Source organism: Coregonus clupeaformis, unplaced genomic scaffold (assembly GCF_020615455.1).
Source record: "Coregonus clupeaformis isolate EN_2021a unplaced genomic scaffold, ASM2061545v1 scaf0078, whole genome shotgun sequence".
In the NCBI taxonomy this organism is placed as follows: Eukaryota; Metazoa; Chordata; class Actinopteri; order Salmoniformes; family Salmonidae; genus Coregonus; species Coregonus clupeaformis.
The window spans coordinates 691,557-716,500 of record NW_025533533.1 but is presented as its reverse complement, the minus strand read 5'-3'; the positions used below and the strand labels follow the sequence as shown (position 1 = coordinate 716,500).

Genomic DNA, 24,944 nt, shown 5'->3' with positions numbered 1-24,944 from the left:
AGAAGGGCCTTGGTCAGGAGGTGACCAATCAGGGGAGAAGGGCCTTGGTCAGGAGGTGACCAATCAGGGGGAGAAGGGCCTTGGTCAGGAGGTGACCAATCGGGGAGAAGGGCCTTGGTCAGGGAGGTGACCAATCGGGGAGAAGGGCCTTGGTCAGGGAGGTGACCAATCGGAAAAGCCAGGGAGAAGGGCCTTGGTCAGGGAGGTGACCAATCGGGGGAGAAGGGCCTTGGTCAGGAGGTGACCAATCGGGGAGAAGGGCCTTGGTCAGGGAGGTGACCAATCGGGGAGAAGGGCCTTGGTCAGGGAGGTGACCAATCAGGGGAGAAGGGCCTTGGTCAGGGAGGTGACCAATCAGGGGAGAAGGGCCTTGGTCAGGGAGGTGACCAATCAGGGGAGAAGGGCCTTGGTCAGGGAGGTGACCAATCAGGGGAGAAGGGCCTTGGTCAGGGAGGTGACCAAGAACCCGATGGTCACTCTGACATGGTGGTGGCAGCATCATGCTGTGGGGATGTTTTTACAGCGACAGGGACTGGGAGACTAGTCAGGACAGAGGGAAAGATGAACGGAGCAAAGTACAGAGAGATCCTTGATGAAAACCTGCTCCAAAGCGCTCAGGACCTCAGACTGGGGTGAAGGTTCACCTTCCAACAGGACAATGGCCCTAAGCACACAGCTAAGACAACGCAGGAGTGGCATCGGGACAAGTCTCTGAACATCCTTGAGTGGCCCAGCCAGAGCCCGGACTTGAACCCGATCAAACATCTCTGGAGAGACCTGAAAATAGTTGTGCAGCGACGCTCCCCATCCAACCTGACAGAGCTTGAGAGGATCTGCAGAGAAGAATGGGAGAAACTCCCCAAATACAGGTGTGCCAAGCTTGTAGCGTCATACCCAAGAAGACTCAAGGCTGTAATCGCTGCCAAAGGGTATTGTTTGTTTTTGCTTTGTCGTTATGGGGTATTGTGTGTAGATTGATGAGGGGGAAAAAACAATGTAAGCCATTTTAGAATAAGGCTGGAACGTAACAAAAAGGGGTCTGAATCCTTTCTGAAGGCTCTGGGTGTAACGATAGAAGGGAAAGATGAAGGAGGATCCAGGAAGAGCTTTAAAGCAGGTCCATGTTAAAAGCAGGAAGTAGAGGATGTTGAGCTAAAGGATGACGCTCACCCTGCAGGTCCTGTTGCGCTCTCTCTCTCTCCGTGCCGCTAGGAACCCTGGGTAGGCCCCACCAGTTGCCAGGAGCTTCCTGCATAGTTAATGAGTCTGAATAATAAATAATGTCAACCTGTCTGACCTCTCACAGACACACACACAGACAAAACAGACAGACACACCTCTGTGATACCTTGTTGTGAGGTGGAGGTGATGTGAGGTGTAGCTGTGTGTAGGTGAGGTGGAGGTGTAGCTGTGTGTAGGTGAGGTGGAGGTGAGGTGAGGTGAGGTGTAGCTGTGTGGAGGTGAGGTGTAGCTGTGTGGAGGTGAGGTGTAGCTGTGTGTAGGTGAGGTGAGGTGTAGCTGTGTGTAGGTGAGGTGGAGGTGAGGTGAGGTGAGGTGTAGCTGTGTGGAGGTGAGGTGTAGCTGTGTGGAGGTGAGGTGTAGCTGTGTGGAGGTGAGGTGTAGCTGTGTGGAGGTGAGGTGAGGTGTAGCTGTGTGGAGGTGAGGTGTAGCTGTGTGGAGGTGAGGTGTAGCTGTGTGGAGGTGTAGGTGAGGTGTAGCTGTGTGGAGGGGAGGTGTAGCTGTGTGTAGGTGAGGTGAGGTGTAGCTGTGTGGAGGTGAGGTGGAGGTGAGGTGAGGTGAGGTGTAGCTGTGTGGAGGAGGTGAGGTGTAGCTGTGTGGGAGGTGAGGTGTAGCTGTGTGGAGGTGAGGTGTAGGTGTGTGGGTAGGTGAGGTGTAGCTTTGTGGAGGTGAGGTGGTGTAGCTGTGTGGAGGTGAGGTGAGGTGTAGCTGTGTGGAGGTGAGGTGAGGTGGTGTGTAGGTGAGGTGTAGCTGTGTGGAGGTGAGGTGTAGCTGTGTGGAGGTGAGGTGTAGCTGTGTGGAGGTGAGGTGTAGCGTGTGTGTGAGGTGAGGTGTAGCTGTGTGGAGGTGAGGTGTAGCTGTGTGTGGTAGGTGAGGTGTAGCTGTGTGTGGAGGTGTGGTGTAGCTGTGTGGAGGTGAGGTGTAGCTGTGTGGAGGTGAGGTGGTAGCTGTGTGGAGGTGAGGTGTAGCTGTGTGGAGGTGAGGTGTAGCTGTGTGGAGGTGAGGTAGCTGTGTGGAGGTGAGGTGATAGCTGTGTGGAGGTGAGGTGTAGCTGTGTGGAGGTGAGGTGTAGCTGTGTGGAGGTGAGGTGTAGCTGTGTGGAGGGGAGGTGTAGCTGTGTGGAGGTGAGGTGTAGCTGTGTGGAGGTGAGGTGGTAGCTGTGTGGAGGTGAGGTGTAGCTGTGTGGAGGTGAGGGTGGTGTGGAGGTGGTGTAGCTGTGTGGAGGGGAGGTGTAGCTGTGTGGAGGTGAGGTGTAGCTGTGTGGAGGTGAGGTGTAGCTGTGTGGAGGTGAGGTGAGGTGTAGCTGTGTGGTGAGGTGAGGTGTAGCTGTGTGAGGTGAGGTGTAGCTGTGTGGAGGTGAGGTGTAGCTGTGTGGAGGTGAGGTGTAGCTGTGTGGAGGTGAGGTGAGGTGTAGCTGTGTGGAGGTGAGGTGAGGTGTAGCTGTGTGGAGGTGAGGTGTAGCTGTGTGGAGGTGAGGTGAAGCTGTGTGAGTGAGGTGAGGTGTAGCTGTGTGGAGGTGAGGTGTAGCTGTGTGGAGGTGAGGTGTAGCTGTGTGGAGGTGAGGTGTAGCTGTGTGGAGGTGAGGTGTAGCTGTGTGGAGGTGAGGTGTAGCTGTGTGGAGGTGAGGTGTAGCTGTGTGGAGGTGAGGTGAGGTGTAGCTGTGTGGAGGTGAGGTGTAGCTGTGTGGAGGGGAGGTGTAGCTGTGTGGAGGTGAGGTGTAGCTGTGTGGAGGTGAGGTGTAGCTGTGTGGAGGTGAGGTGTAGCTGTGTGGAGGTGAGGGTGTAGCTGTGTGGAGGTGAGGTGTAGCTGTGTGGAGGTGAGGTGTAGCTGTGTGGAGGTGAGGTGTAGCTGTGTGGAGGTGAGGTGTAGCTGTGTGGAGGTGAGGTGTAGCTGTGTGGAGGTGAGGTGTAGCTGTGTGGAGGTGAGGTGTAGCTGTGTGGAGGTGAGGTGTAGCTGTGTGAGGTGAGGTGTAGCTGTGTGGAGGTGAGGTGTAGCTGTGTGGAGGTGAGGTGTAGCTGTGTGGAGGTGAGGTGAGGTGTAGCTGTGTGGAGGTGAGGTGTAGCTGTGTGGAGGTGAGGTGTAGCTGTGTGGAGGTGAGGTGTAGCTGTGTGGAGGTGAGGTGTAGCTGTGTGGAGGTGAGGTGAGGTGTAGCTGTGTGGAGGTGAGGTGTAGCTGTGTGGAGGTGAGGTGTAGCTGTGTGGAGGTGAGGTGTAGCTGTGTGGAGGTGAGGTGTAGCTGTGTGGAGGTGAGGTGTAGCTGTGTGGAGGAGGTGTAGCTGTGTAGGTGTAGCTGTGTGGAGGTGAGGTGTAGCTGTGTGGAGGTGAGGATGTAGCTGTGTGGAGGTGAGGTGTAGCTGTGTGGAGGTGAGGTGTAGCTGTGTGGAGGTGAGGTGAGGTGTAGCTGTGTGGAGGTGAGGTGTGAGCTGTGTGGAGGTGAGGTGTAGCTGTGTGGAGGTGAGGTGTAGCTGTGTGGAGGTGAGGTGTAGCTGTGTGGAGGTGAGGTGTAGCTGTGTGGAGGGTGAGGTGTAGCTGTGTGGAGGGTGAGGTGTAGCTGTGTGGAGGGTGAGGTGAGGTGTAGCTGTGTGGAGGTGAGGTGTAGCTGTGTGGAGGTGAGGGGTGTAGCTGTGTGGAGGTGAGGGAGGTGTAGCTGTGTGGAGGTGAGGTGAGGTGTAGCTGTGTGGAGGTGAGGTGAGGTGTAGCTGTGTGGAGGTGAGGTGACTGTGTGGAGGTGAGTGTAGCTGTGTGGAGGTGAGGTGTAGCTGTGTGGAGGTGAGGTGGGTGTAGCTGTGTGGAGGTGAGGTGTAGCTGTGTGGGGTGGGTGTAGCTGTGTGGAGGGAGGTGAGGTGTAGCTGTGTGGAGGTGAGGTGAGCTGTGTGGAGGTGAGGTGTGTGTGGAGGTGAGGTGTAGCTGTGTGGAGGTGAGGTGTAGCTGTGTGGAGGTGAGGTGTAGCTGTGTGGAGGTGAGGTGAGGGTAGCTGTGTGGAGGTGAGGTGTAGCTGTGTGGAGGTGAGGTGTAGCTGTGTGGAGGGGGGGTGTAGCTGTGTGGAGGTGAGGTGTAGCTGTGTGGAGGTGAGGTGTAGCTGTGTGGAGGTGAGGTGTAGCTGTGTGGAGGTGAGGTGTAGCTGTGTGGAGGTGAGGTGTAGCTGTGTGGAGGTGAGGAGAGGTGTAGCTGTGTGGAGGTGAGGGGAGGTGTAGCTGTGTGGAGGTGAGGTGTAGCTGTGTGGAGGGGAGGTGTAGCTGTGTGGAGGTGAGGTGAGGTGTAGCTGTGTGGAGGTGAGGTGAGGTGTAGCTGTGTGGAGGGGAGGTGTAGCTGTGTGGAGGTGAGGTGTAGCTGTGTGGAGGGGAGGTGTAGCTGTGTGGAGGTGAGGTGTAGCTGTGTGGAGGTGAGGTGTAGCTGTGTGGAGGTGAGGTGTAGCTGTGTGGAGGTGGTAGGTGTAGCTGTGTGGAGGTGGTGTGTGGAGGTGAGGTGTAGCTGTGTGGGTGAGGTGAGGTGTAGCTGTGTGGAGGTGAGGTGTAGCTGTGTGGAGGTGAGGTGTAGCTGTGTGGAGGGGAGGTGAGGTGTAGCTGTGTGGAGGGGAGGTGAGGTGTAGCTGTGTGGAGGGGAGGTGAGGTGTAGCTGTGTGGAGGTGAGGTGTAGCTGTGTGGGAGGTGTAGCTGTGTGGAGGTGAGGTGTAGCTGTGTGGAGGTGAGGAGGTGTAGCTGTGTGGAGGTGAGGTGAGCTGTGTGAGGAGGTGTAGCTGTGGAGGTGAGGTAGCTGTGTGGAGGTGAGGTGTAGCTGTGTGAGGTGAGGTGTAGCTGTGTGGAGGTGAGGTGAGGTGTAGCTGTGTGGAGGTGAGGTGTAGCTGTGTGGAGGTGAGGTGTAGCTGTGTGGAGGTGAGGTGTAGCTGTGTGGAGGTGAGGTGTAGCTGTGTGGAGGTGAGGTGAGGTGTAGCTGTGTGGAGGGGAGGTGAGGTGTAGCTGTGTGGAGGGTGAGGTGTAGCTGTGTGGAGGTGAGGTGTAGCTGTGTGGAGGTGAGGTGTAGCTGTGTGGAGGTGAGGTGTAGCTGTGTGGAGGTGAGGTGTAGCTGTGTGGAGGTGAGGTGTAGCTGTGTGGAGGTGAGGTGTAGCTGTGTGGAGGTGAGGTGAGGTGTAGCTGTGTGGAGGTGAGGTGAGGTGTAGCTGTGTGGAGGTGAGGTGTAGCTGTGTGGAGGTGAGGTGTAGCTGTGTGGAGGTGAGGTGTAGCTGTGTGGAGGTGAGGTGTAGCTGTGTGGAGGTGAGGTGTAGCTGTGTGGAGGTGAGGTGGGTGTAGCTGTGTGGAGGTGAGGTGAGGTGTAGCTGTGTGGAGGGTGAGGTGTAGCTGTGTGGAGGTGAGGTGAGGTGTAGCTGTGTGGAGGTGAGGTGTAGCTGTGGGTGAGTGTAGCTGTGTGGGGTGAGGTGAGGTGGAGGTGAGGTGTAGCTGTGTGGAGGTGAGGTGTAGCTGTGTGGAGGTGAGGTGATAGCTGTGTGGAGGTGGAGGTGAGGTGTAGCTTGTGTGAGGAGGTGAGTGAGGTGAGGTGTAGCTGTGTGGAGGGGAGGTGTAGCTGTGTGGAGGGGAGGTGTAGCTGTGTGGAGGTGAGGTGTAGCTGTGTGGAGGGGAGGTGAGGTGTAGCTGTGTGGAGGTGAGTGAGGTGTAGCTGTGTGGAGGTGAGGTGTAGCTGTGTGGAGGTGAGGTGTAGCTGTGTGGAGGTGAGGTGTAGCTGTGTGGAGGTGAGGTGTAGCTGTGTGGAGGTGAGGTGAGGTGTAGCTGTGTGGAGGTGAGGTGTAGCTGTGTGGAGGTGAGGTGAGGTGTAGCTGTGTGGAGGTGAGGAAGTGTAGCTGTGTGGAGGTGAGGTGTAGCTGTGTGGAGGGGAGGTGTAGCTGTGTGGAGGTGAGGTGTAGCTGTGTGGAGGTGAGGTGTAGCTGTGTGGAGGTGAGGTGTAGCTGTGTGGAGGTGAGGGTGTAGCTGTGTGGAGGTGAGGTGTAGCTGTGTGGAGGTGGGTGTAGCTGTGTGGAGGTGGGTGTGTAGCTGTGTGGAGGTGAGGTGTAGCTGTGTGAGGTGAGGTGTAGCTGTGTGGAGGTGTGAGGTGTAGCTGTGTGGAGGTGAGGTGTAGCTGTGTGGAGGTGAGGTGTAGCTGTGTGGAGGTGAGGTGTAGCTGTGTGGAGGTGAGGTGTAGCTGTGTGGAGGTGAGGTGTAGCTGTGTGGAGGTGAGGTGTAGCTGTGTGGAGGTGAGGTGAGGTGTAGCTGTGTGGAGGTGAGGTGTAGCTGTGTGAGGTGAGGTGTAGCTGTGTGGAGGTGAGGGGTGTAGCTGTGTGGAGGTGAGGTGAGGTGTAGCTGTGTGGAGGTGAGGTGTAGCTGTGTGGAGGTGAGGTGTAGCTGTGTGGAGGTGAGGTGTAGCTGTGTGGAGGTGAGGTGTAGCTGTGTGGAGGTGAGGTGTAGCTGTGTGGAGGTGAGGTGTAGCTGTGTGGAGGTGAGGTGTAGCTGTGTGGAGGTGAGGTGTAGCTGTGTGGAGGTGAGGTGAGGTGTAGCTGTGTGGAGAGGTGAGCTGGAGGTGTACGGGAGGTGGGTGTAGCTGTGTGGAGGTGAGGTGTAGCTGTGTGGAGGTGAGGTGTAGCTGTGTGGAGGAGGTGAGCTGTGTGGAGGTGTGAGGTGAGGTGTGGCTGTGTGGAGGTGAGGTGTAGCTGTGTGGAGGTGAGGGTGTAGCTGTGTGGAGGTGAGGTGTAGCTGTGTAGGTGAGGTGTAGCTCTGTGGAGGAGTGAGGTGTAGCTGTGTGGAGGTGAGGTGTAGCTGTGTGGAGGTGAGGTGTAGCTGTGTGGAGGTGAGGTGAGGTGTAGCTGTGTGGAGGTGAGGTTTGAGGTGTAGCTGTGGAGGTGAGGTGAGGTGTAGCTGTGTGGAGGTGGAGGTGTAGCTGTGTGGAGGAGGTGAGCTGTGTGGAGGTGAGGTGTAGCTGTGTGGAGGTGAGGTGAGCTGTGGAGGTGAGCTGTGTGGAGGTGAGGTGTAGCTGTGTGGAGGTGAGGTGAGGTGTAGCTGTGTGGAGGTAGGTGTAGCTGTGTGGAGGTGAGGTGTAGCTGTGTGGAGGTGAGGTGTAGCTGTGTGGAGGTGAGGTGTGCTGTGTGGAGGTGAGGTGTAGCTGTGTGGAGGTGAGGTGTAGCTGTGTGGAGGTGAGGTGTAGCTGTGTGGAGGTGAGGTGTAGCTGTGTGGAGGTGAGGTGTAGCTGTGTGGAGGTGAGGTGTAGCTGTGTGGAGGTGAGGTGTAGCTGTGTGAGGTGAGGTGTAGCTGTGTGGAGGTGAGGTGTAGCTGTGTGGAGGTGAGGTGGTAGCTGTGTGGAGGTGAGGGTGTAGCTGTGTGGAGGTGAGGTGTAGCTGTGTTGGAGGTGAGGTGTAGCTGTGTGGAGGTGAGGTGGGTGTAGCTGTGTGGAGGTGAGGTGTAGCTGTGTGGAGGTGAGGTGTAGCTGTGTGGGGGTGAGGGGTGTAGCTGTGAGGTGAGGTAGCTGTGTGGAGGTGAGGTGTAGCTGTGTGGAGGTGAGGTGTAGCTGTGTGGAGGTGAGGTAGGTGTAGCTGTGTGTGGAGGTGAGGTGAGGTGTAGCTGTGTGGAGGTGAGGTGTAGCTGTGTGGAGGGGAGGTGTAGCTGTGTGGAGGGGAGGTGTAGCTGTGTGGAGGTGAGGTGATAGCTGTGTGGGAGGTGAGGTGGAGGTGAGGTGTAGCTGTGTGGAGGTGAGGTGTAGCTGTGTGGAGGTGAGGTGTAGCTGTGTGGAGGTGAGGTGTAGCTGTGTGGAGGTGAGGTGTAGCTGTGTGGAGGTGAGGTGTAGCTGTGTGGAGGTGAGGTGTAGCTGTGTGGAGGTGAGGTGTAGCTGTGTGGAGGTGAGGTGTAGCTGTGTGGAGGTGAGGTGTAGCTGTGTGGAGGTGAGGTGTAGCTGTGTGGAGGTGAGGGTGTAGCTGTGTGGAGGTGAGGTGTAGCTGTGTGGAGTGAGGTGTAGCTGTGTGGAGGGAGGTGTAGCTGTGTGGAGTGAGGTGTAGCTGTGTGGAGGTGAGGGTGTAGCTGTGTGGATGTAGCTGTGGAGGTGAGGTGTAGCTGTGTGGGGTGAGGTGTAGCTGTGTGGAGGTGAGGTGAGCTGTGTGGAGGTGAGGTAGCTGTGTGGAGGGAGGTGTAGCTGTGTGGAGGTGAGGTGTAGCTGTGTGGAGGTGAGGTGTAGCTGTGTGGAGGTGAGGTGAGTGTAGCTGTGTGGAGGTGAGGTGTAGCTGTGTGGAGGTGAGGTGTAGCTGTGTGGAGGTGAGGTGGGTGTAGCTGTGTGGAGGGAGGAGGAGGTGTAGCTGTGTGGGGTGAGGTGTAGCTGTGTGGAGGTGAGGTGTAGCTGTGTGGAGGTGAGGTGTAGCTGTGGGAGGTGAGGTGTGCTGTGTGGGGTGAGGTGAGTGTGTGCTGTGTGGAGGTGAGGTGTAGCTGTGTGGAGGTGAGGTGTAGCTGTGTGGAGGTGAGGTGTAGCTGTGTGGAGGTGAGGTGTAGCTGTGTGGAGGTGAGAAGGGTGTAGCTGTGTGGAGGTGAGGTGTAGCTGTGGAGGTGAGGTGTAGCTGTGTGGAGGTGAGGTGAGGTGTAGCTGTGTGGAGGTGAGGTGTAGCTGTGTGGAGGTGAGGTGAGGTGAGGTGTAGCTGTGTGGAGGTGAGGTGTAGCTGTGTGGAGGTGAGGTGTAGCTGTGTGGAGGTGAGGTGTAGCTGTGTGGGGGTGAGGTGTAGCTGTGTGGAGGGGAGGTGTAGCTGTGTGGAGGTGAGGTGTAGCTGTGTGGAGGTGAGGTGGAGGTGAGGTGAGGTGAGGTGTAGCTGTGTGGAGGTGAGGTGTAGCTGTGTGGAGGTGAGGTGTAGCTGTGTGGAGGTGAGGTGTAGCTGTGTGGAGGTGAGGTGTAGCTGTGTGGAGGGTGAGGTGTAGGTGGTGGGGGGTGTAGCTGTGTGGGGGGTGGAGGAGGTGTAGCTGTGTGGAGGTGAGGTGTAGCTGTGTGGAGGTGAGGTGTAGCTGTGTGGAGGTGAGGTGTAGCTGTGTGGAGGTGAGGGTGAGGTGTAGCTGTGTGGAGGTGAGGTGAGGTGTAGCTGTGTGTAGGGGAGGTGATCTAGAGTCTTTGGTTACCGTAGTAATGTGATATTATAGGATGTTTGTCCTGACAGTCTCTCTCTCTCTCTCTCTCTCTCTAGTGTGTTGTTTCGTGGTTCATAAACGTTGTCATGAGTTCGTCACCTTCTCCTGTCCGGGGGCCGACAAGAACGCATCAGACGTAAGTAACCCCAGATGTCCTCTCTCTCTGTTCCTCTCTCCTCTGTCTCCTCCTCTCTGGCTTGACTGTTGGTATCACAGTAACCTCCTCTGTTCCATTCTCTAATCTTTCCTGGCAGGAAAACCTGCCTGATAACACACAACCCTCCCACAGTATTCCCACAACCCTCCCACAGTATTCCCACAACCCTCCCACGGTATTCCCACAACCCTCCCACGGTATTCCCACTACCCTCCCACAGTATTCCCACTACCCTCCCACAGTATTCCCACAACCCTCCCACAGTATTCCCACAACCCTCCCACGGTATTCCCACAACCCTCCCACAGTATTCCCACAACCCTCCCACAGTATTCCCACAACCCTCCCACAGTATTCCCACAACCCTCCCACGGTATTCCCACAACCCTCCCACAGTATTCCCACAACCCTCCCACGTATTCCCACAACCCTCCCACTGTATTCCCTAACCCTCCCACGGTATTCCCACAACCCTCCCACAGTATTCCCACAACCCTCCCACAGTATTCCCACAACCCTCCCACAGTATTCCCACAACCCTCCCACAGTATTCCCACAACCCTCCCACAGTATTCCCACAACCCTCCCACAGTATTCCCACAACCCTCCCACAGTATTCCCACAACCCTCCCACGGTATTCCCACAACGTTCCCACCTTTCTCCAATGTCCCCCCAGGGAAAAATCACAGGGATAAGACAGGCGCCTGTTTGTGTTGAAGTTAAATATTGATTCTGTAGCCACTGATTAAATGGCTGTTAAATGAGCCTTACATTAATAAAGACGAGGTCAGCACTGTCCTGTTCTTCTGGCTGCTCTTGTTTCATGGGTTTGTCTAATAGAACAGGAGAGGGTCAGTCAACAGGCCTCTCTTTCTCTCTCTGTCTCTATGTCTCTCTGTCTCTGTCTCTGTCTCTCTCTCTCTCTCTCTCTGTCTCTATGTCTCTCTCTCTGTCTCTCTGTCTGTCTCTCTCTCTATGTCTCTGTCTCTCTCTATCTCTCTGTCTCTGTCTCTTTCTGTGTCTGTCTCTCTCTGTGTCTCTGTCTCTCTGTGTCTCTGTCTCTCTCTGTGTCTCTGTCTCTCTCTGTGTCTCTGTCTCTCTCTCTGTCTGTCTCTGTCTGTCTCTGTCTCTCTCTGTGTCTCTGTCTCTCTCTGTGTCTCTGTCTCTCTCTGTCTGTCTCTGTCTCTTACTGTCTCTCTGTCTCTCTCGCTCTCTCTGTCTCTCTCTCTCTATGTCTCTCTCTCTCTCTGTCTCTCTCTCTATGTCTCTCTGTCTCTCTCTGTCTCTGTCTCTGTCTCTCTCTGTCTCTCTCTCTCTCTGTCTCTCTCTCTCTCTCTTGTCTCTCTCTCTAGTCTCTCTCTTCTCTCTGTCTCTCTCTTGTCTCTTCTTGTCTCTCTGTGCTCTCTCTGTCTCTCTCTCTCTCTCTATGTCTCTCTCTCTCTCTCTCTCTCTCTCTCTCTAATCTCTCTCTCTCTGTCTCTCTCTCTCTCTCTCTGTCTCTGTCTGTCTCTCTCTCTCTGTCTCTCTCTCTGTCTCTCTGTGTGTGTGGTGGTGGTAAAGCAGTGTTGACCATTGCCCTCTCCCCTGTTGACCTCATGATGCATGAGTCATGATGGGAGATAATGGAATGTGCAGCGTGGCACCGCTATGTTAATCAACTAATAACACACCTCCCTCAACACATATTGTGAGTTACCTACACAAAGGGTATGGATCAGTAGAGATATTAGGGTTATCACTGCATTACCTACACAAAGGGTATGAATCAGTAGAGATATTAGGGTTATCACTGCACTACCTACACAGAGGGTATGGATCGTGGGATATTAGGGTTATCATTGCATTACCTACCAAGGGTTAATCATAGAGATATTGTTATCACTGCACTACCTACACAGGGGGTATGATCCATAGAGATTTGTTATCACTGCATTACCTACACAGAGGGTATGGATCAGTAGATATTGGGTTATCACTGCATTACCTACACGAGGTATGGATCAGTAGAATATTAGGGTTATCACTGCATTACCTACACAAAGGGTATGAATCAGTAGAGATATTAGGGTTATCACTGCATTACCTACACAGAGGGTATGGATCAGTAGAGATATTAGGGTTATCACTGCATTACCTACACAGAGGGTATGAATCAGTAGAGATATTAGGGTTATCACTGCATTACCTACACAGAGGGTATGGATCAGTAGAGATATTAGGGTTATCACTGCATTACCTACACAGAGGTATGGATCATAAGATTTAGGGTTATCACTGCATTACCTACACAGAGGGTATGATCTAGAGATATTGGGTTATCACTGCATTACCTACACAGAGGGTATGGATCAGTAGAGATATTGTTATCACTGCATTACCTACGCCGGGGTATGATCTTTTAGGGTTATCACTGCATTACCTACACAGAGGGTATGATCATAGAGATTTAGGTTATCACTGCATTACCTACACGAGAGTATATCTAGAGTATTGGGTTATCACTGCATTACCTCTAGGTATGAATCAGTAGATATTAGGGGTTATCACTGCATTACCTACACAGGTATACGTAGATATTGAGGTTATCACTGCATTACCTACACAGAGGTATGATCATAGAGATATTAGGTTATCACTGCATTACCTACACAAGGGGTATGATCCATTAGAATTTAGGGTTATCACTGCATTACCTACACAGAGGTATGAATCAGTAGAGATATTGGTTATCCTCATTTCCTACACAAGGGTATGAATCTGGATATTAGAGTTATCACTGCATTACCTACACAAGGTATGATAGTGGGATATTGGGTTATCACTGCATTACCTACACAATATAATGTAGAGATATTAGGAGTTATCACTGCATTACCTACACAAAGGGTATGAATCAGTAGAGATATTAGGGTTATCACTGCAGCCCTGACTCACTCTGTTGATATCTCTGTCTCTCTGTCTCTCTCTGTCTCTCTCTGTCTCTCTGTCTCTCTGTCTCACTCTCAATTCAATTCAATTTCAATTTAAGGGCATTATTGGCATGGGAAACGTATGTTAACATTGCCAAAGCAAGTGAAGTAGATAATAAACAAAAGTGAAATAAACAATAAATATTAACAGTAAACATTACACTCAGAAGTTCCAAAAGAATAAAGACATTTCAAATGTCATATTATGTCTATATACAGTGTTGTAGCAATGTGCAAATAGTTAAAGTACAAATGGGAAATTAAATAAACATATATTTGGGTTGTATTTACAATGGTGTTTGTTCTTCACTGGTTGCCCTTTTCTTGTGGCAACAGGTCACAAATCTTGCTGCTGTAATGGCACACTGTGGTTTTTCACCCAGTAGATAAGGGAGTTTATCAAAATTGGGTTTGTTTTCGAAATCTTTGTGGATCGCTGTAATCTGAGGGAAAATGTGTCTCTAATATGGTCATACATTTGGCAGGAGGTTAGGAAGTGCAGCTCAGTTTCCACCTCATTTTGTGGGCAGTGTGCACATAGCCTGTCTTCTCTTGAAAGCCAGGTCTGCATACGGCGGCCTTTCTCAATAGAAAGGCTATGCTCACTGAGTCTGTACATAGTCAAAGCTTTCCTTAAGTTTGGGTCAGTCACAGCGGTCAGGTATTCTGCCACTGTGTACTCTCTGTTTAGGGCCAAATAGCATTCTAGTTTGCTCTGTTTTTTTGGTAAATTATTTCCAATGTGTCAAGTAATTCTCTTTTTGTTTTCTCATGATTTGGTTGGGTCTAATTGTGATGCTGTCCTGAGGCTCTGTGGGGTCTGTCTATGTTTGTGAACAGAGCCCCAGGACCAGCTTGCTTAGGGGACTCTTCTCCAAGTTCATCTCTCTGTAGGTGATGGCTTTGTTATGGAAGGTTTGGGAATCGCTTCCTTTTAGGTGGTTGTAGAATTTAACGCCTCTTTTCTGGATTTTGATCATTAGCGGGTATCGGCCTAATTCTGCTCTGCATGCATTATTTGGTGTTTTACGTTGTACGCAGAGGATATTATGGTGTTTGTCCCATTTTTGTGAATTCTTGGTTGGTGAGCGGACCCCAGACCTCACAACCATAAAGGGCAATTGGTTCTATAACTGATTCAAGTATTTTAAGACAGATCTTAATTGGTATGTCGAATGTTATGTTCCTTTTGATGGCATAGATATCTCTCTCTCTCTCTCTCTCTCTCTCTCTCTCTCTCTCTCTCTCTCTCTCTCTCTCTCTCTCTCTCTCTCTCTCTCTCTCTCTCTCTCTCTCTCTCTCTCTCTCTCTCTCTCTCTCTCTCTCTCTCTCTCTCTCTCTCTCTCTCTCTCTCTCTCTCTCTCTCTCTCTCTCTCTCTCTCTCTCTCTCTCTCTCCCTCTCTCCCTCTCTCCCTCCAGGACCCGAGGAGTAAACACAAGTTCAAGGTCCATACCTACTCCAGCCCTACGTTCTGTGACCACTGTGGATCCCTTCTCTACGGACTTATACACCAGGGCATGAAATGTGACCGTACGTATCACTGTGTGACTGTTCATATTGCTGTTGTGTGTGTGTGTGTGTGTGTGTGTGTGTTAACCACAGTGTTTAAAGCAGAACACATCTCTCTCCCAGTAACAGTAGCAGCTACAAGTGACTGAAGGTCCAATACACCAACACAGTGACACCTAGTGGCCACACACAGGAACTACAGCAACACTTCACATCACAACTAAAAGGCTTTCCCAAAACGCTACCATCTATTGGAATACAGCAGCTCTGTGGTAATACCCTGTAACAGCCATAGAACTGACTGGAGAGAGACACAGCAGCTCTGTGGTAATACCCTGTAACAGCCATAGAACTGACTGGAGAGAGACACACAGCAGCTCTGTGGTAATACCCTGTAACAGCCATAGAACTGACTGGAGAGAGACACACAGCAGCTCTGTGGTAATACCCTGTAACAGCCATAGAACTGACTGGAGAGACACACAGCAGCTCTGTGGTAATACCCTGTAACAGCCATAGAACTGACTGGAGAGACACACAGCAGCTCTGTGGTAATACCCTGTAACAGCCATAGAACTGACTGGAGAGACACACAGCAGCTCTGTGGTAATACCCTGTAACAGCCATAGAACTGACTGGAGAGAGACACACAGCAGCTCTGTGGTAATACCCTGTAACAGCCATAGAACTGACTGGAGAGAGACACAGCAGCTCTGTGGTAATACCCTGTAACAGCCATAGAACTGACTGGAGAGAGACACACAGCAGCTCTGTGGTAATACCCTGTAACAGCCATAGAACTGACTGGAGAGAGACACACAGCAGCTCTGTGGTAATACCCTGTAACAGCCATAGAACTGACTGGAGAGACACACAGCAGCTCTGTGGTAATACCCTGTAACAGCCATAGAACTGACTGGAGAGACACACAGCAGCTCTGTGGTAATACCCTGTAACAGCCATAGAACTGACTGGAGAGACAGACACAGCAGCTCTGTGGTAATACCCTGTAACAGCCATAGAACTGACTGGAGAGAGACACACAGCAGCTCTGTGGTAATACCCTGTAACAGCCATAGAACTGACTGGAGAGACACACAGCAGCTCTGTGGTAATACCCTGTAACAGCCATAGAACTGACTGGAGAGACACACAGCAGCTCTGTGGTAATACCCTGTAACAGCCATAGAACTGACTGGAGAGACACACAGCAGCTCTGTGGTAATACCCTGTAACAGCCATAGAACTGACTGGAGAGACACACAGCAGCTCTGTGGTAATACCCTGTAACAGCCATAGAACTGACTGGAGAGACACACAGCAGCTCTGTGGTAATACCCTGTAACAGCCATAGAACTGACTGGAGAGAGACACACAGCAGCTCTGTGGTAATACCCTGTAACAGCCATAGAACTGACTGGAGAGACACACAGCAGCTCTGTGGTAATACCCTGTAACAGCCATAGAACTGACTGGAGAGACACACAGCAGCTCTGTGGTAATACCCTGTAACAGCCATAGAACTGACTGGAGAGAGACACACAGCAGCTCTGTGGTAATACCCTGTAACAGCCATAGAACTGACTGGAGAGACACACAGCAGCTCTGTGGTAATACCCTGTAACAGCCATAGAACTGACTGGAGAGACACACAGCAGCTCTGTGGTAATACCCTGTAACAGCCATAGAACTGACTGGAGAGACACACAGCAGCTCTGTGGTAATACCCTGTAACAGCCATAGAACTGACTGGAGAGACACACAGCAGCTCTGTGGTAATACCCTGTAACAGCCATAGAACTGACTGGAGAGACACACAGCAGCTCTGTGGTAATACCCTGTAACAGCCATAGAACTGACTGGAGAGACACACAGCAGCTCTGTGGTAATACCCTGTAACAGCCATAGAACTGACTGGAGAGACACACAGCAGCTCTGTGGTAATACCCTGTAACAGCCATAGAACTGACTGGAGAGACACACAGCAGCTCTGTGGTAATACCCTGTAACAGCCATAGAACTGACTGGAGAGAGACACACAGCAGCTCTGTGGTAATACCCTGTAACAGCCATAGAACTGACTGGAGAGAGACACAGCAGCTCTGTGGTAATACCCTGTAACAGCCATAGAACTGACTGGAGAGAGACACACAGCAGCTCTGTGGTAATACCCTGTAACAGCCATAGAACTGACTGGAGAGACACACAGCAGCTCTGTGGTAATACCCTGTAACAGCCATAGAACTGACTGGAGAGACACAGCAGCTCTGTGGTAATACCCTGTAACAGCCATAGAACTGACTGGAGAGACACACAGCAGCTCTGTGGTAATACCCTGTAACAGCCATAGAACTGACTGGAGAGACACACAGCAGCTCTGTGGTAATACCCTGTAACAGCCATAGAACTGACTGGAGAGACACACAGCAGCTCTGTGGTAATACCCTGTAACAGCCATAGAACTGACTGGAGAGACACACAGCAGCTCTGTGGTAATACCCTGTAACAGCCGTATAACTGACTGGAGAGACGTACACTGAGTTTACAAAACATTAAGAACACCTTCCTAATATTGAGTTGCAGCCCCTTTTTGCCCTCAGATCAGCCTCAATTCGTTGGGGCATGGACTCTACAAGGTGTCTAAAGCGTTCCACAGGGATGATGGCCCATGTTGACTCCAACGCTTCCCACAGTTGTGTCAAGTTGGCTGGATGTCCTTTGGGTGGTGGACCATTCTTGATACACACGGGAAACTGTTGAGCGTGAAAAACCCAGCAGCGTTGCAGTTCTTGACACAAAACGGTGCGCCTGTCACCCACTACCGTACCCCGTTCAAAAGGCACTTAAATTATTTGTCTTGCCCATTCACCCTCTGAATGGCACACACACACACAATCCATGTCTCAATTGTCTCAACGCTTAAAAATCCTTCTTTAACCCGTCTCCTCCCCCTTCATCTACACTGACTGAAGTGTGTCACGAACCGGCTCAAGTTCGTAACAAAAGGGAGACACGTGGAGACAAGGAATACTCAAAGTATATATTTATTAGCTAAAGTAAACTAAATCAAATAACAATGGTGTGTGTAATCAGTAGTGTAAGTGAGTGTTATGCATAAATGTAATATGGAAAAGTGTTGAAAGGTGCCAAAGCAAACAACCAAAAAAGCCCCAAAAATACCACAACTAAAATCAGTCAAAGTATCTGCCTGGAGAGAGTCTCCCCAATGAATGTGGAAGAGGTCCATTTATGCTGGGACACACCCGGGCCCAGGTGTTTCCTATGTAACTGACGACCCTCCCAACTCCGCCCACCGGCATCCTAATAAGGCAACAAGAGCAGAGAGAATACGGCAGACAGAGTGGGCGGGGCGTCACAAGTGGATTCACCCTCTCAATGGCACACAATCCATGTCTCAATTGTCTCAAGGCTTAAAAATCCTTCTTTAACCCGTCTCCTCCCCCTTCATCTACACTGATTGAAGTAGATTTAAGGGACGTCACAAGTGGATTTAACAGGTGACATCAATAAGGGATCATAGCGTTCACTTGGTCAGTCTGTCATGGAAATAGCAGGTGTTCTTAATGTTTTGTCCGCTCTGCACAGCAGCTCTATGACGATACCCTGTAACACAGCGCCCCCTGGTGGCCAGAAACGGGGACTTCAATACATTACGTCCGATACCAAATCCCAGAAAACCAGAACTAAAATCTTGTGTAATTGCCTCCGACGCTCCGTGAAGCTCTGGGTAGATGCATGAGAACAGATGCTAACTAGACTATCCCAAGTCTCTCCCCCCTAAACAGAGACTCCCAGCCATAGTATGGGCCTAATGTCCCCTTCCCATCTCCATAGTATGGGCCTAATGTCCCCTTCCCATCTCCACAGTATGGGCCTAATGTCCCCTTCCCATCTCCACAGTATGGGCCTAATGTCCCCTTCCCATCTCCATAGTATGGGCCTAATGTCCCCTTCCCATCTCCACAGCATGGGCCTAATGTCCCCTTCCCATCTCCATAGTATGGGCCTAATGTCCCCTTCCCATCTCCATAGCATGGGCCTAATGTCCCCTTCCCATCTCCATAGTATGGGCCTAATGTCCCCTTCCCATCTCCACAGTATGGGCCTAATGTCCCCCTTCCCATCTCCACAGCATGGGCCTAATGTCCCCTTCCTATCTCCATAGTATGGGCCTAATGTCCCCTTCCCATCTCCATAGTATGGGCCTAATGTCCCCTTCCCATCTCCACAGTATGGGCCTAATGTCCCCTTCCCATCTCCATAGTATGGGCCTAATGTCCCCTTCCCATCTCCATAGCATGGGCCTAATGTCCCCTTCCCATCTCCATAGTATGGGCCTAATGTCCCCTTCCCATCTCCATAGTATGGGCCTAATGTCCCCTTCCCATCTCCATAGTATGGGCCTAATGTCCCCTTCCCATCTCCATAGTATGGGCCTAATGTCCCCTTCCCATCTCCACAGCATGGGCCTAATGTCCCCTTCCCATCTCCATAGTATGGGCCTAATGTCCCCTTCCCATCTCCATAGTATGGGCCTAATGTCCCCTTCCCATCTCCACAGTATGGGCCTAATGTCCCCTTCCCATCTCCACAGCATGGGCCTAATGTCCCCTTCCCATCTCCACAGCATGGGCCTAATGTCCCCTTCCCATCTCCATAGTATGGGCCTAATGTCCCCTTCCCATCTCCATAGTATGGGCCTAATGTCCCCTTCCCATCTCCATAGTATGGGCCTAATGTCCCCTTCCCATCTCCATAGTATGGGCCTAATGTCCCCTTCCCATCTCCATAGTATGGGCCTAATGTCCCCTTCCCATCTCCATAGTATGGGCCTAATGTCCCCTTCCCATCTCCATAGTATGGGCCTAATGTCCCCTTCCCATCTCCACAGTATGGGCCTAATGTCCCCTTCCCATCTCCATAGTATGGGCCTAATGTCCCCTTCCCATCTCCACAGCATGGGCCTAATGTCCCCTTCCCATCTCCATAGTATGGGCCTAATGTCCCCTTCCCATCTCCATAGTATGGGCCTAATGTCCCCTTCCCATCTCCATAGTATGGGCCTAATGTCCCCTTCCCATCTCCATAGTATGGGCCTAATGTCCCCTTCCCATCTCCATAGTATGGGCCTAATGTCCCCTTCCCATCTCCATAGTATGGGCCTAATGTCCCCTTCCCATCTCCATAGTATGGGCCTAATGTCCCCTTCCCATCTCCACAGCATGGGCCTAATGTCCCCTTCCCATCTCCACAGCATGGGCCTAATGTCCCCTTCCCATCTCCATAGTATGGGCCTAATGTCCCCTTCCCTTCCCATCTCCATATTATGGGCCTAATGTCCCCTTCCCATCTCCATAGTATGGGCCTAATGTCCCCTTCCCATCTCCACAGCATGGGCCTAATGTCCCCTTCCCATCTCCATAGTATGGGCCTAATGTCCCCTTCCCATCTCCACAGCATGAAGGAGAAAAAAAATGTATGCACTCTGGATAAGAGCGTCTGCTAAATGCCAAAAAAATGTAATATTTGAAAGATGTGAATACCTGCAAAAATGTGTGATTTGTCCAAATGATCAGTGATGAAAATCTGCTTCCCGGAAACAAAGTTCCTGGTTCGTTGTCGTCCCACAGTGTGTTGACAGACGCTACAGTCTGTTGACAGACGCTACAGTGTGTTGACAGACGCTACAGTGTGTTGACAGACGCTACAGTGTGTTGATAGACGCTACAGTGTGTTGACAGACGCTACAGTGTGTTGATAGACGCTACAGTGTGTTGACAGACGCTACAGTGTGTTGACAGACGCTACAGTGTGTTGATAGACGCTACAGTGTGTTGACAGACGCTACAGTGTGTTGACAGACGCTACAGTGTGTTGACAGACGCTACAGTCTGTTGACAGACGCTACAGTCTGTTGACAGACGCTACAGTGTGTTGACAGACGCTACAGTGTGTTGACAGACGCTACAGTCTGTTGACAGACGCTACAGTCTGTCCATGGGACATTACATACTGGGTTGGAGTCAAACTGCTTTCAATGAAGAATCTCCGTTGAGGACGCTTTTGAGTCTAGGACTAGGCTTTTAATATATGTCTGGGGAAACCGCCCCGTAGTTGTATACCGTAACGTGTGTTTGTGGAGTGTGTTAGGATTGGCGTCAATTCTATTTCAATTCCAGTCAATTCATGAAGTGTGCTGAAATTCCAATTCTCTTCAATGTTTTCAATGAGGAAATATGCATAATTGGAATTGGAATACGGTTTGATTTTCTGAATTGACTGGAATTGAAATGGAATTGACCCCAACCCTGGTGTGTGTGTGTGTGTGTGTGTGTGTGTGTGTGTGTGTGTGTGTGTGTGTCTCTCTAGACTGTATGATGAACATCCATAATCGGTGTGTGTCCAACGTCCCCAGTCTGTGTGGAACAGACCATACTGAGAGGAGAGGACGCATCCAGATCACCGCAGACGTCAAGGATGACCGACTCACCGTCTACAGTGAGTATATATACAGACACACACACAGGAACACTCCCTGCACAAGATCACTTAACCCCCTGGAGTCGATTGACGCGCTTGTGCTTCAATCTAAGTTCCATAACAACAACAAAAAAATCCCCATCAAAATCTGTCCGTTTTAAACTAAAGATATCAGGATTTTTTTTTTGTTGTTGCGCTGAATGCTTCTCAATCCACAGCATCGGCCAGAGTCACACTTCCACATCTGCGGTGAAAGGTGACAGAGTTAGAGCGGTGTTTTGTCAGTCCGTGAGACATCCCGGATAAAATCTGTATTGTCACGGAAACGTCTGTAGACAGCGTCCCAACAGTCTGACCTGATAAACGACTCTATGGGAAAGGGGAGATTCTCACCAACACTAATGGGACCCCCCCCCCGTAGAAAGGGGAGACTCTCAGGAACACTAATGGGACCCCACTGTAGAAAGGGGAGACTCTCAGGAACACTAATGGGACCCCACTGTAGAAAGGGGAGATTCTCACCAACACAATGGTGTTTTTTTTTACGACCGCTACAAGTGTCACGGGACTCGTCTGAAGGTAACCAGTACCGGTAAAAATAAAAAATAAAATGGAAGTATGAAGGTGGTTTTGTGCCTACCCCAAAAAAGGGGTTAAATATGTGTAATATATATATATATATATTTCCAGAGTTTTTTTTATGTCTTCTAGATTTAGGACAGACACTTCAAAACCTTGTTTCTAATGATTACTTTTTTTTTACTGTCCTTTTTGCAATTTCTGAATGTGTTATTCAATGTGTTTCAATGTGTTTCAATATCTTCCCCTACAGAGGTCCTACAATTCTAAATCAAATAGCTAAATGATCCATGGTATGACCATCTTTTAAACAATTCCATATGTCATCTTAGCACCCCAACGTCTTAGACTTAGAATTAACAAGCAGGTTGTGGCTTAAACTGGAGACCTGGATCTTGTTTCGGAGCACTGTGTTCTGGAAAGAGAGGTGTGTGTGTGATGGGGCGAAACTGGAAAGTCCATTATTTGATCAATGACCCAACGATTGACCCACATCACCGGAACACACACACCGGAACACGCGGCTCACCCAGAGAAGAGAATTGATTGTTCTATAGTGACTAACTAAACTGGTGATTAGTGTTGCCAAATGGAGCATTCAGAACCAAGTAGAGATAGAGAGAGAGCTGTTCAGGGAGAGAGAGATAAAGAGAGGGGTAGAGAGAGAGCTGTTCAGGGATAGAGAGATAAAGAGAGGGGTAGAGAGAGAGATTTAGAGAGGGGTAGAGAGCGAGAGCTGTTCAGGGACAGAGAGAGGGGTAGAGAGAGATAGAGAGCTGTTCAGTGAGAGAGCTGTTCAGGGATAGAGAAAGCTGTTCAGCTAGAGAGAGAGAGAGCTGTTCAGCGAGATAGGTGTTCAGCTAGAGAGAGAGAGAGAGCTGTTCAGCTATAGAGAGCTGTTCAGGGACATAGAGAGAGCTGTTCAGCAAGAGAGGTGTTCAGCTAAAGAGAGAGAGCTGTTCAGATATAGAGAGTTGTTCAGGGAGAGCGAGCTTTTCAGTGATAGAGAGAGAGCTGTTCAGGGATAGAGACAGAGCGAGAGACCGAAAGCCTAATCCTGTACCAAAAAGCAGAGAATCTCCATGTAAGGTGTTTTTTTTTTGTCCAGGACTAGGGTTAATCTGTGTCTGGTAAACTTCCCCACAGAGAGTTAGAGGTCACAAGATCCTCAGGGACTTTAGAATAAAACTTGCCCACGGGGAAAGGACTCCTGACCTGAGTTACAGTGTGTTCAGGCTTTTATTTCACTTTTCTAAATGGTTATATATCATGTTTCTAATATATAGGCCATTTTCTAGTTGTTGTTTTTATAGTGTATCCTCACTGTGTTACTGTACCCTGGCCTGTTACTGTGCCCTGGCCTGCTGTGTTACTGTACCCTGGCCTGCTGTGTTACTGTACCCTGGCCTGCTGTGTTACTGTACCCTGGCCTGTTACTGTACCCTGGCCTGCTGTGTTACTGTACCCTGGCCTGTTACTGTACCCTGGCCTGCTGTGTTACTGTACCCTGGCCTGCTGTGTTACTGTACCCTGGCCTGCTGTGTTACTGTACCCTGGCCTGTTACTGTACCCTGGCCTGCTGTGTTACTGTACCCTGGCCTGTTACTGTACCCTGGCCTGCTGTGTTACTGTACCCTGGCCTGTTACTGTACCCTGGCCTGCTGTGTTACTGTACCCTGGCCTGTTGTGTTACTGTACCCTGCTGTGTTACTGTACCCTGGCCTAATGTGTTACTGTACCCTGGCCTGCTGTGTTACTGTACCCTGGCCTGCTGTGTTACTGTACCCTGGCCTGATGTGTTACTGTACCCTGGCCTGCTGTGTTACTGTACCCTGCTGTGTTACTGTACCCTGGCCTGCTGTGTTACTGTACCCTGGCCTGCTGTGTTACTGTACCCTGCTGTGTTACTGTACCCTGGCCTGCTGTGTTACTGTACCCTGGCCTGCTGTGTTACTGTACCCTGCTGTGTTACTGTACCCTGGCCTGCTGTGTTACTGTACCCTGGCCTGCTGTGTTACTGTACCCTGGCCTGCTGTGTTACTGTACCCTGGCCTGCTGTGTTACTGTACCCTGGCCTGCTGTGTTACTGTACCCTGGCCTGCTGTGTTACTGTACCCTGGCCTGCTGTGTTACTGTACCCTGCTGTGTTACTGTACCCTGGCCTGCTGTGTTACTGTACCCTGGCCTGCTGTGTTATTGTACCCTGCTGTGTTACTGTACCCTGGCCTGCCGTGTTACTGTACCCTGGCCTGCTGTGTTACTGTACCCTGGCCTGCTGTGTTACTGTACCCTGGCCTGCTGTGTTACTGTACCCTGGCCTGCTGTGTTACTGTACCCTGGCCTGCTGTGTTACTGTACCCTGCTGTGTTACTGTACCCTGGCCTGCTGTGTTACTGTACCCTGCTGTGTTACTGTACCCTGGCCTGCTGTGTTACTGTACCCTGCTGTGTTACTGTACCCTGGCCTGCTGTGTTACTGTACCCTGCTGTGTTATTGTACCCTGCTGTGTTACTGTACCCTGCTGTGTTACTGTACCCTGGCCTGCTGTGTTACTGTACCCTGCTGTGTTACTGTACCCTGGCCTGCTGTGTTACTGTACCCTGGCCTGCTGTGTTACTGTACCCTGCTGTGTTATTGTACCCTGCTGTGTTACTGTACCCTGCTGTGTTACTGTACCCTGCTGTGTTACTGTACCCTGCTGTGTTACTGTACCCTGGCCTGTTACTGTACCCTGGCCTGTTACTGTACCCTGGCCTGTTACTGTACCCTGGCCTGCTGTGTTACTGTACCCTGGCCTGCTGTGTTACTGTACCCTGGCCTGCTGTGTTACTGTACCCTGGCCTGCTGTGTTACTGTACCCTGGCCTGCTGTGTTACTGTACCCTGGCCTGCTGTGTTACTGTACCCTGGCCTGCTGTGTTACTGTACCCTGCTGTGTTACTGTACCCTGGCCTGCTGTGTTACTGTACCCTGGCCTGCTGTGTTATTGTACCCTGCTGTGTTACTGTACCCTGGCCTGCCGTGTTACTGTACCCTGGCCTGCTGTGTTACTGTACCCTGGCCTGCTGTGTTACTGTACCCTGGCCTGCTGTGTTACTGTACCCTGGCCTGCTGTGTTACTGTACCCTGGCCTGCTGTGTTACTGTACCCTGGCCTGCTGTGTTACTGTACCCTGCTGTGTTACTGTACCCTGGCCTGCTGTGTTACTGTACCCTGCTGTGTTACTGTACCCTGGCCTGCTGTGTTACTGTACCCTGCTGTGTTACTGTACCCTGGCCTGCTGTGTTACTGTACCCTGCTGTGTTATTGTACCCTGCTGTGTTACTGTACCCTGCTGTGTTACTGTACCCTGGCCTGCTGTGTTACTGTACCCTGCTGTGTTACTGTACCCTGGCCTGCTGTGTTACTGTACCCTGGCCTGCTGTGTTACTGTACCCTGCTGTGTTATTGTACCCTGCTGTGTTACTGTACCCTGCTGTGTTACTGTACCCTGCTGTGTTATTGTACCCTGCTGTGTTACTGTACCCTGCTGTGTTACTGTACCCTGGCCTGTTACTGTACCCTGGCCTGTTACTGTACCCTGGCCTGCTGTGTTACTGTACCCTGGCCTGCTGTGTTACTGTACCCTGGCCTGCCGTGTTACTGTACCCTGCTGTGTTACTGTACCCTGCTGTGTTACTGTACCCTGGCCTGTTACTGTACCCTGGCCTGCTGTGTTACTGTACCCTGGCCTGCTGTGTTACTGTACCCTGGCCTGCTGTGTTACTGTACCCTGCTGTGTTACTGTACCCTGCTGTGTTACTGTACCCTGGCCTGCTGTGTTACTGTACCCTGGCCTGCTGTGTTACTGTACCCTGGCCTGCTGTGTTACTGTAC

General features: G+C 51.2%; 1 protein-coding gene across 2 annotated transcripts in view; it reads left to right on the top strand.

Moving 5' to 3' along the window:
* The window catches only part of LOC121557030 (protein kinase C beta type), a 102,086-nt gene that overhangs the window by 29,376 nt on the left and 47,766 nt on the right, over nucleotides 1-24,944 (top strand). For both annotated transcript variants that reach the window (XM_045213097.1, XM_045213098.1), the window contains exons 3-5: nucleotides 9,409-9,488; nucleotides 13,899-14,010; nucleotides 20,380-20,508. In XM_045213097.1, the coding sequence (XP_045069032.1) occupies nucleotides 9,409-9,488; nucleotides 13,899-14,010; nucleotides 20,380-20,508 (321 nt within the window). The remainder of the gene's footprint in view (nucleotides 1-9,408; nucleotides 9,489-13,898; nucleotides 14,011-20,379; nucleotides 20,509-24,944) is intronic.